The sequence below is a fragment of the Symsagittifera roscoffensis genome, chromosome 1 (assembly GCF_963678635.1).
Source record: "Symsagittifera roscoffensis chromosome 1, txSymRosc1.1, whole genome shotgun sequence".
Classification (NCBI taxonomy): Eukaryota; Metazoa; Xenacoelomorpha; order Acoela; family Convolutidae; genus Symsagittifera; species Symsagittifera roscoffensis.
The window spans coordinates 80,380,304-80,394,914 of record NC_087062.1 but is presented as its reverse complement, the minus strand read 5'-3'; the positions used below and the strand labels follow the sequence as shown (position 1 = coordinate 80,394,914).

The window sequence follows — 14,611 nt, the reverse complement described above, 5'->3', positions numbered from 1 at the left end:
ATTCTTCGAAAAGTTCGAATATCTGTACATAGACAAAAATTCTGAGAGAGTGTTTCAAAAAACTATTTATTACTGGACTTTTTGAAGTTAAGTCTCCCCGGTTTTTTTGGACCAAGTCGTGCGTAACTTTCAACTGAGACTGAGACGTCTAGGGCTGATAAGGACAAAAAAAATGTGAGCGGAAGGTAGTGAAAGTCGATTGCTGGTGAAGAAAAAAATTGAAGAACAACTGTGAGCATCCGTTTTCCGTTTGGTGGGGGGTCAAACTGATGCAAGCATAAAGACAACCTCAGAAAACCATAGAAAAAATTTAGAAGTAATATCCGCGAGACAAGGTGGCCCACTTGGGGGAAAAATTAAGCAGTTAAGTTGCTTGACAACTTTGAACAGCCTGGACTGGTACATGAAAAGCAGTCAAGGGATCCGAAGCATCCAATTAGTGTGACATTCGACAAGAATGTACGAAAATGCAGTTTCGCATTCGAATTTTTATGGAGAAGAAAAAGAGCAGCTAACTTGGAAGGTTGATGGTTATAACAGATTAGCGACGTTATTTGAACGATTAGACAAATCGGGAAGGGATGGTGTTGACTGACATGTTAATTTAAAAAAATTCGAATTGTAACGTCACATTTCTGAGAAATGTTAAAAAGGCTATTTTGGAACAAAGAACGGAAGAAAAACAAACAAAAGTTGCAGTGAAAACAACTACGATAAAATAACGACAGATTGAAGTTTTAACTGGAAATTGTCAGAAACAGCTCCGAGTTGTAACGATTGTGCCGCTACACTCGTTACCGAGCAATTCACACGAACGAGGAAGGGTATTGGGACGACGTGTCCAGCCTTCCGGAAAGAAACAGGAGTACTATTTCCCCGCATTCCAGAATCCGGATGGGTCTCGGGCCCAAGACTCGGACTGTTTTATATAAACTTTTAGCTTCCTGGTCATGTCCTGAGTTGAATTTAATTAACATCCAGATTCGTTTTCAGAGAATGAGAAGCTAGGAGTGAGGGAAAGGGTTGATCCATTTTCGATGGAGATGATGAATTTTATCAACTGAACAAAAACAATAAAAATATAATAAATAGTAGTAACTCTGTTTTTAGGAGTGACCTCGTGGTTTGGGGATACTGAGACCCAGCCATGAGCTCACTATTCTTGCATATAGTTAAGTTAATTTGAGTTTTTTGACCAAAGCCGGAAACAGTAACGTTTTTGTCGACCCGATGTTAGAAAGACCACCAAAAAGAACTGGCTTTGGCAGAGACGGTGAAAAGCATGCAGAGATGTGTTTAGACGCTAGCCAGTCGTTTTAGAACCTAGTTGTATTTTCCGTCGATATGTACTTCCGGGCGATTGTTACATAGAGACAGATTTTTAGAACCTCTTTGTTTGGCTGATATAGACGTTTCACTCTATAATTGAAAAACTTGAAAACATTAGGTGAGATTTTATGTGAAATAGAAACCGCGGCAGAGGCATATGCAAAAAAATTAGGGCAAACCTCGTGAGACAAAGCCGTTGAACAAATGAGGAAAGCTCTCGAGGAAGCTTTATTGTAAATAACATTGGTAAATTGATGTTTTATCGTCATTTAGATTAGTTTATTGTAAAAATCCTGACAATGCACATAGTTGCGAAAACGTTTGAAATTCACTTTTAGCAAAAATTTCTAGAAGATCATTTGGCTGGTTATTTGGACAATTATAGATAGGTCGAATAACCAACCTAAATCACTATTAGAGGCAGTTCAAATCAGGGAAGAAGAAACCGGGCTTGAACACGCGCGAAGAGTTTAGAAGCAGGGACTTGACACTGAAAATTTAGTCCCAATTTTTTTTTTCATTGATAAGTACATGTCCATATCGAAATTATGACTGAGAAACTTCCAGACAAATAAATTACAAATTTTTGAATAATTTTTGGAGCTTAAAAGTTTTTTATCTAAAAATTTTCAAATGGCAGCTGTGATTAGCTTATTTATCAACATGATGGCTTAGAACCAAAATGAATGTAAATTATTGTATATAAAATTCGTACCATTATGTTTTATCGTCATTTAGATTAGTTCATTGTAAAAGTCCTGTCGATGCACATAGTTTCTCCAACGTTTGAAACTTAAAAAAAATTCCTGTAATATAATTAGTTTCAGATTCCAGATGTTTTTTCATAAACTGTACGTTGAAGATAAACAACAACAACAACAACAAAACTTTTATTTATATCGGATAATACATCCAATACATGTTTACAAATTTAAGTGAACACTCCTCTTAAAATTCTCGAAGGGAAAATACAGGGAAAGTTGTTTTTCCAATTTAGTCTTCATAACTCCAGCGTATCTGGGTCGCAGCGTATCCGCGGCATAATCCGTTCTGCGTGGTAGGAGATGATATAGCTGATGCCGATACCCGGTCTCGGTTATTTTGCGTAGCAAGGCCTGGTCAGATTTGCGGATAATTTCGCAAATAGGTTCAATTTCGTCAATAATACCACAAAATCGTGCTTTGTTCTGAACTCGGTCTATTTGATCTAGTAAATATGAATAAGTACCACCACAAACAGACGCGCAGTAAGATAGTAGAGATATCAACAAAGAATTATAAAGTAATTTCTGCTCTTCCGCTGTATAGTTCAGACGTTTGAGGCGCAACAAAAGATATAAACATGGGACTGACGCTTTGCAGATAGCAGTAACGTGCTCCTTGAACGACAGATTTTCGTCAAATATGACACCGAGTATCTTTCGCGACGTCACACGTTCAGTTCCAGGAATAGTTCTAGGTTGTTGACCTTTTTTAAACGATAACAGAACCTCTTTTGTTTTACCGTCATTCAGCGTCAAGTTTTTGGAGTTAAACTGGACTTCGAGTGCATTAATAACGTCACTGGCGTAGTCATGTTCACCTATGCGACCTACGACAAATGGGGTAAAATTGTCAGCGAATTTAGTGAATCTACACCGTCTTTCAGGAATGTCAGTTGTGACTGATATGTCATTTGTACCACTGTTGAAAAGCGGTGGTCCGTTTACTGTCCCTTGCGGAACGCCTTGACTGTTAGTTAGTTCTAGTTCACGAGATAGTTGATCGTTTACAAGAGTCGAATGAACGCGACCAGAAAGAAAATTGTTGTACCAGTTTATAAGAAAGGGGTTATAATGAGACTTATGAAATCCATCAATAATAGCACGATGAGAAATAGAGTCGTACGATTTGCTTAAATCAAGAGTGATGATTCGAACGTAGTCATTTTCTGAACAGATGTAGAACACATCGTTTAGTTGCTTGATAAGCGCGCACGTAGTTGAGGAACCTTTTCGAAAACCGAACTGATCGTTCGACAGGGTTGAGTGATATTGCTCAGATACAAAGCTGTCAAAGACAATTCGCTCAAACACACGAGCAATAATAGGAGTCAGACAAATAGGCCGCAGGTCAGAAAACTTAGATGGACGGGGGCACTTCGGAATAGGCTTTATGCAACCAATTTTCCAAGTTTCAGGAAAAACCGTACTTGATAAAGACAGATTAAAAGTGTGCGTCAAGGGCTCTGCTAGAATATGGGCGTTTTCACGGTATAACCAATACGGCAGACCGTCAGGGCCAACAGTAGTTTTTTTCAACTTTGATATGTAATTAAACACCTGGCGTACATGAACAACAGGAAGTTGGTAACCTTGTGTGTCATAGATTTGAGGCTGCGTGTTTACGAGATTAGTGCTAATATTATTATAATGAGAATTCAGTTCATTTACGTGGAAGTGGTTTTCAATGACAGGTTGTTCACGTTTCACTTAATAGTTGACTTGCTTCCACCACAATTTGCTTCCCTTTTGTTTGTTCCGAGAGTTATTGGAAAAAATCTGGTGTCAAATTTCTGCAGCAACCGCTAAAGCACTCGGCTTTTCTTGAATAGCTTGTTTTTCTTTTTAAGCGAAAGCTTTACAACTGGTGTGACAAATGGTGGCTCAGTGTTTCTTAGAGAAACCCAGGGCAAGGGACAGAAATGGTTAAAATACGAGGTGAGGACATGGCTCAATTCTGAAACCGCCTGATTGACCATATTTGCGTGCAGGATTTGAGAAAAGTCACATTGATCCAATGCAAGATTGCAAGATCGTTTAAATTGAACAGGTTGGTCTCGGAAAACTATTTTCCTGCGAGAATGCTTGGATTTGGCGATCTTTGCAATAACTCCCAGGTGGTCACTTGATATTGTAAGCGGAAACGTTTTGCAGCATTGGAATATACTCGGGTCATCGCATAGAAATTTGTCAAGATTTCGTGCTCCGCGCGTTGGGTCGGTGTTAACAAGATGCAAACTGAAATGAGTCGAAATTAGGCCTGTGTCGAGGGAATTCAGGTCACCACATACGACAACGCAACCTTAGGTTGTGTTTTGCATGCTGTTCTCCTCGTGGAAATAATATGTTCGGAGACTGCTTCCGCATTACAGGCGTCTGGAGGCGGAGGGAAGTAAAGTAAGCAGTGTAAAATGTGATATTCGACCAGAATGGCCAAAATGCAATCTCTGCAGAATTCGAATTTTTAGCAGCGAGCCTTCCGGATTGGTGGTTATTACGAACTAAAAACGTTATTGGAACGATTGGCCAAACGGTGAGGGCCAGAATATTCTGGTATTTTAAAATTTCAAAAATTCGAATTATGACGTCATATTTCTGAGAAACGTCAGAAACGGCCATTTTGACGGAAACGAGAAAGAAGAAAAGAACAACATTAGCTGCGCTAGCAACAACAACGAAATTGAGATCGGAAAACAACAACGAGTTACAGAGTAACAGAAGAACACTCCGAGTTGCAACTATTGTGCTGCTACAATAGTTGCAAGGCCGTTGCGAACAACGGTGAAGGGTGAGAGACGGCCTTCCGGATTAAGAGAAAATCAGGATTAGCGAGCTTGATCCAGCGGATTCATCAATCCGGAAGGGTAAAGGAACTGAAACTTTTATCCTGTTGCATAAACTTTTAGCTTCCTGTCATGTCCTGACTTGAATTTAATTAATATCTGGATTCGTTTTGATAGGTATGAGAAGCTAGGAGTTGGGGGAAAGGGTTGATCCATCTTCGATGGAGATGATGATTTTTATCTACTGAACAAAAACAATAGTAATATAATAAATAGTAGTAGCCCTGTTTTTAGGAGTGACCTCGTGGTCTGGGGATACTGAGACCCAGCCATGAGCTCACTATTTCTGCATGTAATCTAGTTAATTTGAGTGTTTTGACCGAAGCCGAAGGCAGTAACGTTTTTGTCGACCCGATGTTAGAAAAGACCACCGAAAAGTACTGGCTTGGTAGAGACGGTGAAAAGCATGCAAAGCTCTGTTTAGACGCTAGCCAGTCGTCTTAAGACTTAGTTTTGTTTTCCGTCGATATGTATCTTCCGGGCGAAGGTTACAAAACACGAGGACTTACGAAGAAGTCAAGCCACAAAATTTCAAATTGATCGGAACCGAGAAGATGTAGCCGTGCGTACGACAGGTTGTGCCTATTAAATGCACATACTCCGCCTCCAGTTTGCTTATTCGAATTCTTATGGCTTCGATCATGTCTTTCAAGGTGGTAACCAGGCAGCATGAAGGAATAATTAACATTAACACCCAACCAGCTTTCGCAAACAAGACAGATGTCAACATTTTGGTCTAGCATGTCTGTATGTAAATGTATCAGGGCGTTTGGTTTTTTGAGGGATCTGGCATTAATTAGCAACTAAGTGACAAATTTGGCTTGTAGTCAATCCAATTTATGTTCCTGTCCGTTTATAAACAGTTTCAAACCACGGGTTTTTGCGTTTTCCTTTGCGACCTGACCAGACTGAAAAAGTTCGTATCGGCATTTCTGTAACATTCGTCTACTGCAGTCCCACATGAGGCTTAAGAAAAATAGGCCCTATAACCACTGGCTCAAGGGTCAGGGACACCATCTCTTGTGTTTTTCTACCTCAAGAACGGTCGGAGCCAGTTCGGTTCGCTTGTGACATGAGACTACGACCCGTTACAGCTTAAAGGCTACTACTAAAATATCCCCCCACTCTAGAATTAGAAACGTCCCCATACTTAGGTCTCTAGATACCCAAAATACATGAACGCCGTTAAAAACCGGGTTGGAACAATCCGTTAAGTTGCTTTTTTATTAGACAGTGGAACTTTGATCCATTTCAGATGGATCAACCTAAAACTCGCCTTACCTCAACATAACAATCATAAAACACACTCTAGAATTTAAATTTGTACTCACATAGTAGCACGCTCGAGAAGTGGGAAATAATCCAGACGGTAGTTAACTCAAGAATTAAATAACGTAACTAAATGAGTCTAATGTTTTATAGTTTTAACAATGAGAACGAGTTTATACTCTAGACAATAGTTTTCTTGTGAACCATTAGGACACTCAAGCTGTCCACCTTTCCACCGAAGGTTCACTCTAGTCCAGTTCCGAATAATACTCCAGTCGTTATAATCCAATTCGAGGGAATGCTCTCGTCTCTGTCACAGATGGGACAGCTCTACTCTCGATTATTATAGTGATGGAAATTGCGAATAGCAATTTCCTACTGCTTTTTCTTACAACTTTCCCGCGTGTGTGACTCAATCGTTCTGAAATTGTTCTGATTTCTCTTTTCTGATTTTCAGTTATCGCGAGAAAATCGTGCATGACAGGTTCCATTCGAAATTTTGAAAAATTAAATTTCACTCCAAAATCAAGTGTTTTTTGCTTCTCTCAAGGTCAAACTTCCAAATATGACCGACTGGCACATTCAGCAAACTCTTTTCTAGCTCAAGTTCAACTTTCGTTAGTTCACGGGAGATAAAGACGTTGTCAGAAGAGTTCTTCAACTTATGTGTACTTGCCAGAACCTTTCGGTACTGCCAGTCGTTCGGTAGCTTGACTATCAGTGTTCTTGGTCTTGTAACATTTTCTTTTTTCTTCCCAGTACGGTAGAGATCCGCAACGCTAGTTTCTTCTCCGCATAGATCATTTAAAATTGTGCGTACTTTGGCCATATCAGACTCCATGTTGTCAGATGAGAGTTCGTGATCCGGTTCTTTTAAATTCTGTATCCGTATGCCGTTGAAGCAACTGGGATCTGGTGGTTGAGGTTTCTGGAGACGGGTATCGGAACCACTGAGAACACTGGGGGGCTTGTATTCTTCCGGTTTTTCTTTCCGGCTGCAGGCATGTTGTGAGTTTGAGAGTCAGGTTCAGTCCTCGCTCATATCCCTGAATCTATTTAATAAGTTTATCACAACAATTAGGCTAAGGACGGGTACAGTGGCACCCTATGGCAAAATAGGGTGGAATTATTTTAAATCTATTGGACAATAAACAATGTCTTAATTTATTCCATTGTTAGATGTTATTTGATAATTTTATTTTGTTTTAGCAATATACATATACTTCATTTTCAATCTATGATTTTTTTTGTTGTTCGTGAATGCATTGATCAACGACATGAGAGTACAACTAGATCCGTGTTCAAAATTGTTCTACATCATGTTTGATTTTGTTCTTCGGCGTGGCGTTCGGCAACTAGATACTCAATTGATGTACCTTGTCAATGTTCGCACTAAATTTAACAGGTTAAGCCTTGCAATTTCAAAGTTTTTAGGTTCAAATTTTAGGTATTTTTAGGTTCGGTATGAGCTGCAGCCATTTGGTTTGTAGCTTGTTAGCTTTTCTGGCTTTTGTTACTAGTCTCTGGTGTGGTTTCGTGTTCGACGACAGCGCTGCAATAATAAAGAACTACGATCTGAGAAGCTCAAGTGCCTGGACTGATCTGTTTTTCAATGATTTTTGGGGAACAGCAATGAAAAGCGTAATTGATCTTATTAAGAGTATCAACGTATTTTAGAGTTCTGTATAGGTCTAGGTTATTTTTTATTGTTCTTTTTAGGAAAAATCTTAAAGCGCTTTAATATAAACATCTGTGCATTCATATATATTTATGCATTTATGAATGCAATTACGTATTAATGCACGTTTTGAGTTCAATTCAAATTCATCTGCTAAAAATAGGCAAATTACATGTGGCTCTACAAAAACGCCCCTCTAAAACGAACAAGGAATTAGCACGAATAAACGTACAAGATATAGTTTCGAAAGTGGATTTTAAAAAAACCCATTGTTAGATGTTATGAAAACCAAGTGGATATCAAGTGGATGAAAACCCTAGAGGAATCAAAACTACCTTACGATGCATTTTCTAATTGAATCAACTTTGTCTTGAAGTTCAAAGAGCATTAGGGCCATATATTTTTAAATTTTAAATTCGAATAATGGATTTCTTTCAATAATAAGTCCCTTTTACAGCCTGTTGGTCATTTTCTATAACCTTTAGGCCAATGAAAGCTTAGGAGTTGCAATAACTGAAAGTTAAGCTACACAATAAATGGATCTTGTTAACTATTCCCCCCTTCCCCTATTTTGATTTTCAGAAATTCAACTTTGGCTGCCACATTATCAATAGCTTAAAATAATTTTCAGAAAATATATTTAATTAAAGTTTCTATGTAGGTATTTTAGAAATAGTGAGTAATACAAATACGAACGCGTAAAAAATGAAAACCTAATTAATTGCTTGCATTTTTGAAATGCATATTTTATACAGAAAGGGTGGTCAAAAATAATACATGCATATGGGGAAATAGTTAACAAGGTCCGAAAGGGGGATACTTAAGAAACTGCCAATTATTTTATTATATAGAGCGGGGTCATTGAATTACTGTCAATTGAAATGGCTCTTCAGTATACTTCAAACATTAAAAAAAAAACAGTTTTTCAAAAAGTTAAACTCTTTAAATAAGTTAATAGATTAGCAGAATAGTTTCTCTGTAGGAGAGGAGCCACAAATCGTATCGACCACTGACAGTGCTGACTTTTCGTCTGAATTACTGGTTGCACGAACTGGAACCTTTCGGCTACCATTTTGCAAATGCATTGCTCCACTCTTTTGCAACATGGGCTTTTTTTCATTTCCTGGTGGCATCGAAAGATCTCAGAAATAACCATGCACAGAAAGGAAGAGAGAAGTTAGCTGGTCAACTATGGTTTGAGGAGTCCGTTGCAGTCACAGCCGCGCTTTTGTTCGCAGTTCATCCGGTCCATGTTGAAGCGGTGAGTGACGAATGAACTTAGCTCAAGCGCAATTACAGCCGCCCGTTAAATATTTGTTAACCTTGCCATTACACAATGCATTGCAACCGTCTAACAGATTTTTTTTACCGCTGAAACTTTGTTTACAGGACTCTTCTGCTGGACTCATCTTCTTACTATATCATGTTCCAGCTCCTCATTTTAACCGTTTAACTTGAACTTCGAGTTCTGATAGTTATTTATACCTGCGAGAGCAATATCTTGTTGTTGGGAACTAAACTTTTTCCCGTCAACAACTTTTCTCACTCGATCTTCTTTTCACGTATTCCCTTGGAGTCCTTGCCGAGGTTGCAAGGGGCAAGTGGTTTTCATTATATTTGCAGTTGCTTGCAAGCACAAGTTTGTTCATTCTATTATCAGGGGGACTTGAAAGATTAAGAATATATATATTTCCGAATTTTTTTTTTAATTTCAGTTGGTTTCTGCTGAAAGATTGTCGGCTTACTTACCACATCACTGATTTTTTTGCGGTGTGTGCATTTTTCATTGTTGTTGCAAGTGTAGTTCATTGTAGTTTCAGGTGGGACTTGAAACATTGAAGTTTTTTTTTGTAAAATCATTTTTGCTCGGTTCAACTTCTGTCTGCTCAAATGGTGCATAGACATTTGTCCTTGATAAAATAGTCCGAATTTGTAAAATTGTACCAGGCATTTATGTCCCAGACAAAATTGTCCGAAATTGTTTTGCAAAATTAATTTCTTTGATTTGACTTTGTGATCTTTAATGCTTTGTTCTTCTGATGTTGTTTGATCGTTCTTTAATTAGTTTATATGCGTACCAATTAGCCATCGAACAGTCGAAGTGAGACAAAACTTTCAAGAACATGTTGAAATTTAAAAGCGCGTTTGGCCGAGCGATGGAGTCATTGGTTTCATGGCCAAAAGGTCTGAAGTTCAAATCTCGGGTCTGACAAAAAGTTTAAGTAATTTGGTCAAAATTGAAATGGGTTGACTCGATTGAGCCAAAAGGGAAGAGGATGGGAAAAGCGTGATTATATTGATCATTTTGCCGTTTTCAAAACGGCTAGCTTAAGTTTGAAAATTCGGGGAAAAAGTTCAACTTAGAAAAATTTATTGAAATTTGTTGCTTCGCAATATCAACTCGAAAATAATTTGACTTTCAATTATAGTTTTATGTTGCAGCTGCTTCCTTTTAGGAAACTCTGAAAATTACTTGGGTCGTAGGCCGCAATTAATTCGGAAAAGTTTTTGTCAAGTTTGTCGTATAGAGGTTTTTTATAACATGACACTCTTTGCCCGGCACACATTTTTTCGATCAAGATTTCAGAATTTTTCTGTTCTTCCAAAAATTTTTCTATGAGTTTGGGAAATGATAGGTGCTTGCCGTTCACGAGTTTAACGAAGCTGCTATTCCAACCTTCGACAGCATTGTTTGTTCTGAGCCGCCCGGTTAACTCCAGCTGTCAACGTCGAATCTGGGGTTTTGACGAGTTCCATTTGCCGCCGAGAGTCGACCAACGTAATTTTCCTCAAAGTAATTGAAGATTAAGTAGGCTGTTTTAGGGCATGTCTTCTGAAGTGTTTCAAAAGCAGTAACTTACTGGCAGGAAAGCGATACTCAACAGCATTCGGACATGCTCGCGGATTTCTAGATCTATCTTGTAGTTGTTTGTATCCCCAGTAGACTGATTTTGACGTCAGACGCTTTGGCCCTAATGGAAATAGCGGTATCGAATTTGTACATTGTTGGATATTGAATTGAACGCATTTTTGATCGCTATTTCGAAATCAATGGTGGCTCGTTTAGGAAATTCAATGTCGAACCAGCCCAAACGGCCATCGCATTTAGATAAAACACATCGCCACGAAAATGAGATGTCTGTTAGAACTCGATTTTTAATATGCGTATACATCATAAACTAGCATTCCGTTCTTTTTATTTGTCATAAGAGTTTCCATTGTCAACTCAAACTCGAGAGCAATAACAATGACATTATAATCTCTCGTGTCTACGTTTGGCAACATTATCAATCAAGCGATAATTTCGTAGGTATGTGTAAATGATTTGAGTCATGTGTTAATTTTGTCTCTAATATGCTGTCTTGACTCGGCCGGCTCAAAGATTGTCGGCTGTGATTCCTCTTCGTAATTTTTGTTCCTTTTCTAACTTTATATTCAAATGTCTGGCATGTTTGCCTAGAATTAACTTCTATCGAAACAAACGAAAATTTTGGCAAACCAATATAAATTTTGGTAGACCAAGTTTTTTCATTTATCCTCTTCTGGTTTTTCCTTTTTTTTATATAGAAATAAAAAATATTTCCTGATTTTTCACCAGTTGAGTAATTTTTGATCAAGTTGCGCATAGGTTTTTTTATGCTTGTTTTTAGGTTGCTGGTGTGGTAGGCAGAGCAGAAATGCTGGCTTTCATCTCCTCACTATCCGCCCTTCATTTTTATACAGTATACGCCCTCTCATCTCATCAGAAACACATCATAAAAGAGTTTGATGTGAAAACAGATAAGGAAAAACTTACTGCCACGGGTAAGTTCAAATTAACCATATTTCAAATGACAGTTTTTTGATGGTAGTCATTGACATTGATTAATTGCAAATTAATTAGGTGGTACGTTTTCTTCCAGAAAATTGTATTCTATCTGTTACATATTTAAATGCGGGCTGCACTATTTCGCCATGTTCAAGTTTTTTCAACGTATTATTGTTCCGACCATTGAAAATGGGGAGGACTTTTGTGTTCGGGTGTGTGTTTTTTTTGCTTTTTGTTTTCCACGCGAAATCAGGTACCATAAAAAATGATCGGACTGGGTTGAGTGAATATCATTTTAAAGCCGTGATATATCTTTTAATCGTGATTTGAACCAAATAAAAAAATTTCCAAAAAGTTTTCCCAGTGTCGAGAAAAACCGGTTTTTAAATTTTTGATTTTTTGTCTTGATTTGAGCGAAAAAAGCAAGCGAGCAGGCCTAAAAGCTAGATATGCCTAATTTAAGACCTTAAAACTTAATTTTAACAAAGTAAGACTAGTTTTTGGAGTATTTTAGCTTCATTTTGGGAACCAAAAACTTCAAAAATTTCATAAATTTTTGGGGAAAAAATTTTTTTTTCTTGTCATTTTTCTACAATTTTTTTTGTCCAATTTGCCTATGTTAGTATGGCTGTCTAATATGCCAAAATTATTTTTTGAAATGTCAGATCCTTTTATCACGCCAAGCAGGAAAACTACACTAATTTGGTTTAAAAAAACTTTATAAACCGTAGTTTTCTAAAACCTATGTTCGGAACATTCTGTGCTACTTGCACAGTAACCGGCTATCCTTGTTTAAGTTTGAAAATAGAAACCCAAGTGGTAGGCTTTCAGGCTTACTCTAGGGATTGCATATTGGGCCTCCCAAATCTTTGAGTACCAAAATCTTTTTGGTTAACGAGATACAAAGATTCTTGTGATCTTTCATAAAACATACTTTAAAAAATCCCACAAAATTGAAATTCTCAACCTTATAATTGGGTGCTGTCAGGGTTTTCTCATAGGTTTCAAATCTTGCCTCTAAATCTGACTGCTCAACTACTTTGATTTTGCGAGATATGATGTTTTTTATGATTTTTTCAAAATAAGTTTTATGGTTGTTTCAAAAAAAGTTTCAAAGAAATTATATTAAAGTTTGACAAAAGTTGAGTATATCAACCGAGTAATCAATTCTATAGTGAGTGGATCAATTCTATGGTGTCAGGGTACTCTCAGACATTGCAAATCATCCCTCCAAATGTGACTGCTGAAATCATTTTAGTTTCCAAGACATGACGTTTTTTCAATAGTTCTTTAAAAATTTTCAAAAAAAACTTGATTTGAAAAACTTTACGAAGACATGGAAAGTGAAAAAAGTTTATTAGTGAAAAAAGTTTTTAATTCCCAACCCTAAAGTGGGTTCATATCATGGTAGTTTCAGAGGTTGCAATTCTTTTCTTCAAGTTATGACTGCTTGATAATCTTTGTTTGCGAGATATGCCATTTTTTATGATTTTTCAAAACTTAATCTTTAAAAAAAAACTAAACAAAGTTTGAACTTCACAAAATTTTTATTTGAGGCTGTCGAGGCACGCTCAGGAAGTTTTTCAAAGGTTTCTGAAGATGACTGTTCGACGCATTTCACTTTCCTAGATATGAATTATGGTTCATTGTTCATGATTTTTTTAAAAAAAATTAACATTAAGTTCCAAAATTTTTTTTTTCAAAAAATGTAAATTGTCGACGCATTGGTGGGGTGAATTCAGGTTACCACCAGCAGTTGCGGAGGTGGCCTTCACCCTAATTTTATTGCTCGATTTGTTCAAGTAGTTGAAATTGACATTTTTTTAATGCTATTTCAATAATTTCCATTAAACTTATCAGTTTAACTAAGAAAAAATCCTGCTGTTTTAAAATAAAAAAGGACTAAGTTTAAAGAGCGTCTCATTCATGAATTCGGTGATTTTGCCAATGAATTTTTTTAATTATGGGGAGTTAACTTGTATACTGTCAGCCATTCTGAAACCCAGTAGCTTCAAAGATTTGACCATTTTAGTTTAAAAACAATTGTTGAAATTTTTTTAAAATTTTTTAGATGAAAAGCGTCGTTGGATTCGCCTGTCTCTGATTACGGTTGCATTCCTTTCGTTGTTTTTTTTACGTTTTTTATATATAAGCGGTTTTCACGTTAAGTATTCTGTTTGAAGCACCGGAGGTGCGTTACACGCTAGTGTTTTTAAAGCTCTTAAGTGACATTTTTCGATGCCCCTTAGGAAGGAGCATTTCACCAAAAGCTACTTCAGATGCATTAAATGGCCATGATAAGAGTATTCTTGCCAGGTTTTCATTTTATTTGCAGGAAATTTAAGAGAGCAGTGTTGTGCACTAGTGGCTTTTGTGGTGTCTCTGAGCTGTGGCATGCTGTGCAAGGAGACAGGCATCACAGTTGTGGCTGTATGTTCAGTTCTCGATCTCTACTTCGTCTGTCAGGTACGATCTAAGACTGCTCTGTTAGTTCCCTGAAATGAGAATTTTCGAATCAAACTTTTATTCGGTCAGCCATTTCATTAAAAGAATTGTTTTTTTTTTAACCTGATCGAATTTTCAGTAATGACATCTGATTATACACGTTAGTATTAATATCAGCACATTTTTCTGAGGACGTTTCATATTTTTGACTAGACGGTCCTCTTTTTAGCAACAAACAAAGAAAATAGATACGAATTAGTACGTACTTCCTCATTACATTTGCGAAGCTAGTGTATTTGTACGAACCTCCTTTTTTTCCAACCTAAGTCGCAAATTTGGTACCACTTGGATAACTTTTACATCTTTTTGATAGCATGTGCTTTGACATTCGAATACTAATAAGTTGACACAGTTGATGCATTTTTATTTCATCAAATGAACCGAAAAAGTGATTTGTTCCAAACAACAGCAATAATAA

The 14,611-nt window shown here is 37.2% G+C and overlaps 1 protein-coding gene across 4 annotated transcripts in view; it reads left to right on the top strand.

Annotated features, from left to right (window-relative positions):
• Window positions 1-7,662: 7,662 nt before the first annotated feature.
• The window catches only part of LOC134850757 (protein O-mannosyl-transferase TMTC3-like), a 53,568-nt gene continuing 46,619 nt past the window's right edge, over window positions 7,663-14,611 (top strand). For 3 of the 4 annotated variants that reach the window (XM_063866621.1, XM_063866622.1, XM_063866619.1), the window contains exons 1-4: window positions 7,663-7,843; window positions 8,863-9,141; window positions 11,531-11,684; window positions 14,024-14,154. In XM_063866621.1, coding sequence (XP_063722691.1) covers window positions 7,667-7,843; window positions 8,863-9,141; window positions 11,531-11,684; window positions 14,024-14,154 — 741 coding nt within the window. In that variant the 5' untranslated portion in view covers window positions 7,663-7,666. Of the gene's footprint in view, window positions 7,844-8,862; window positions 9,142-11,530; window positions 11,685-14,023; window positions 14,155-14,611 lie in introns of those variants that run through there. The other variant, XM_063866623.1, reaches the window with a different exon arrangement.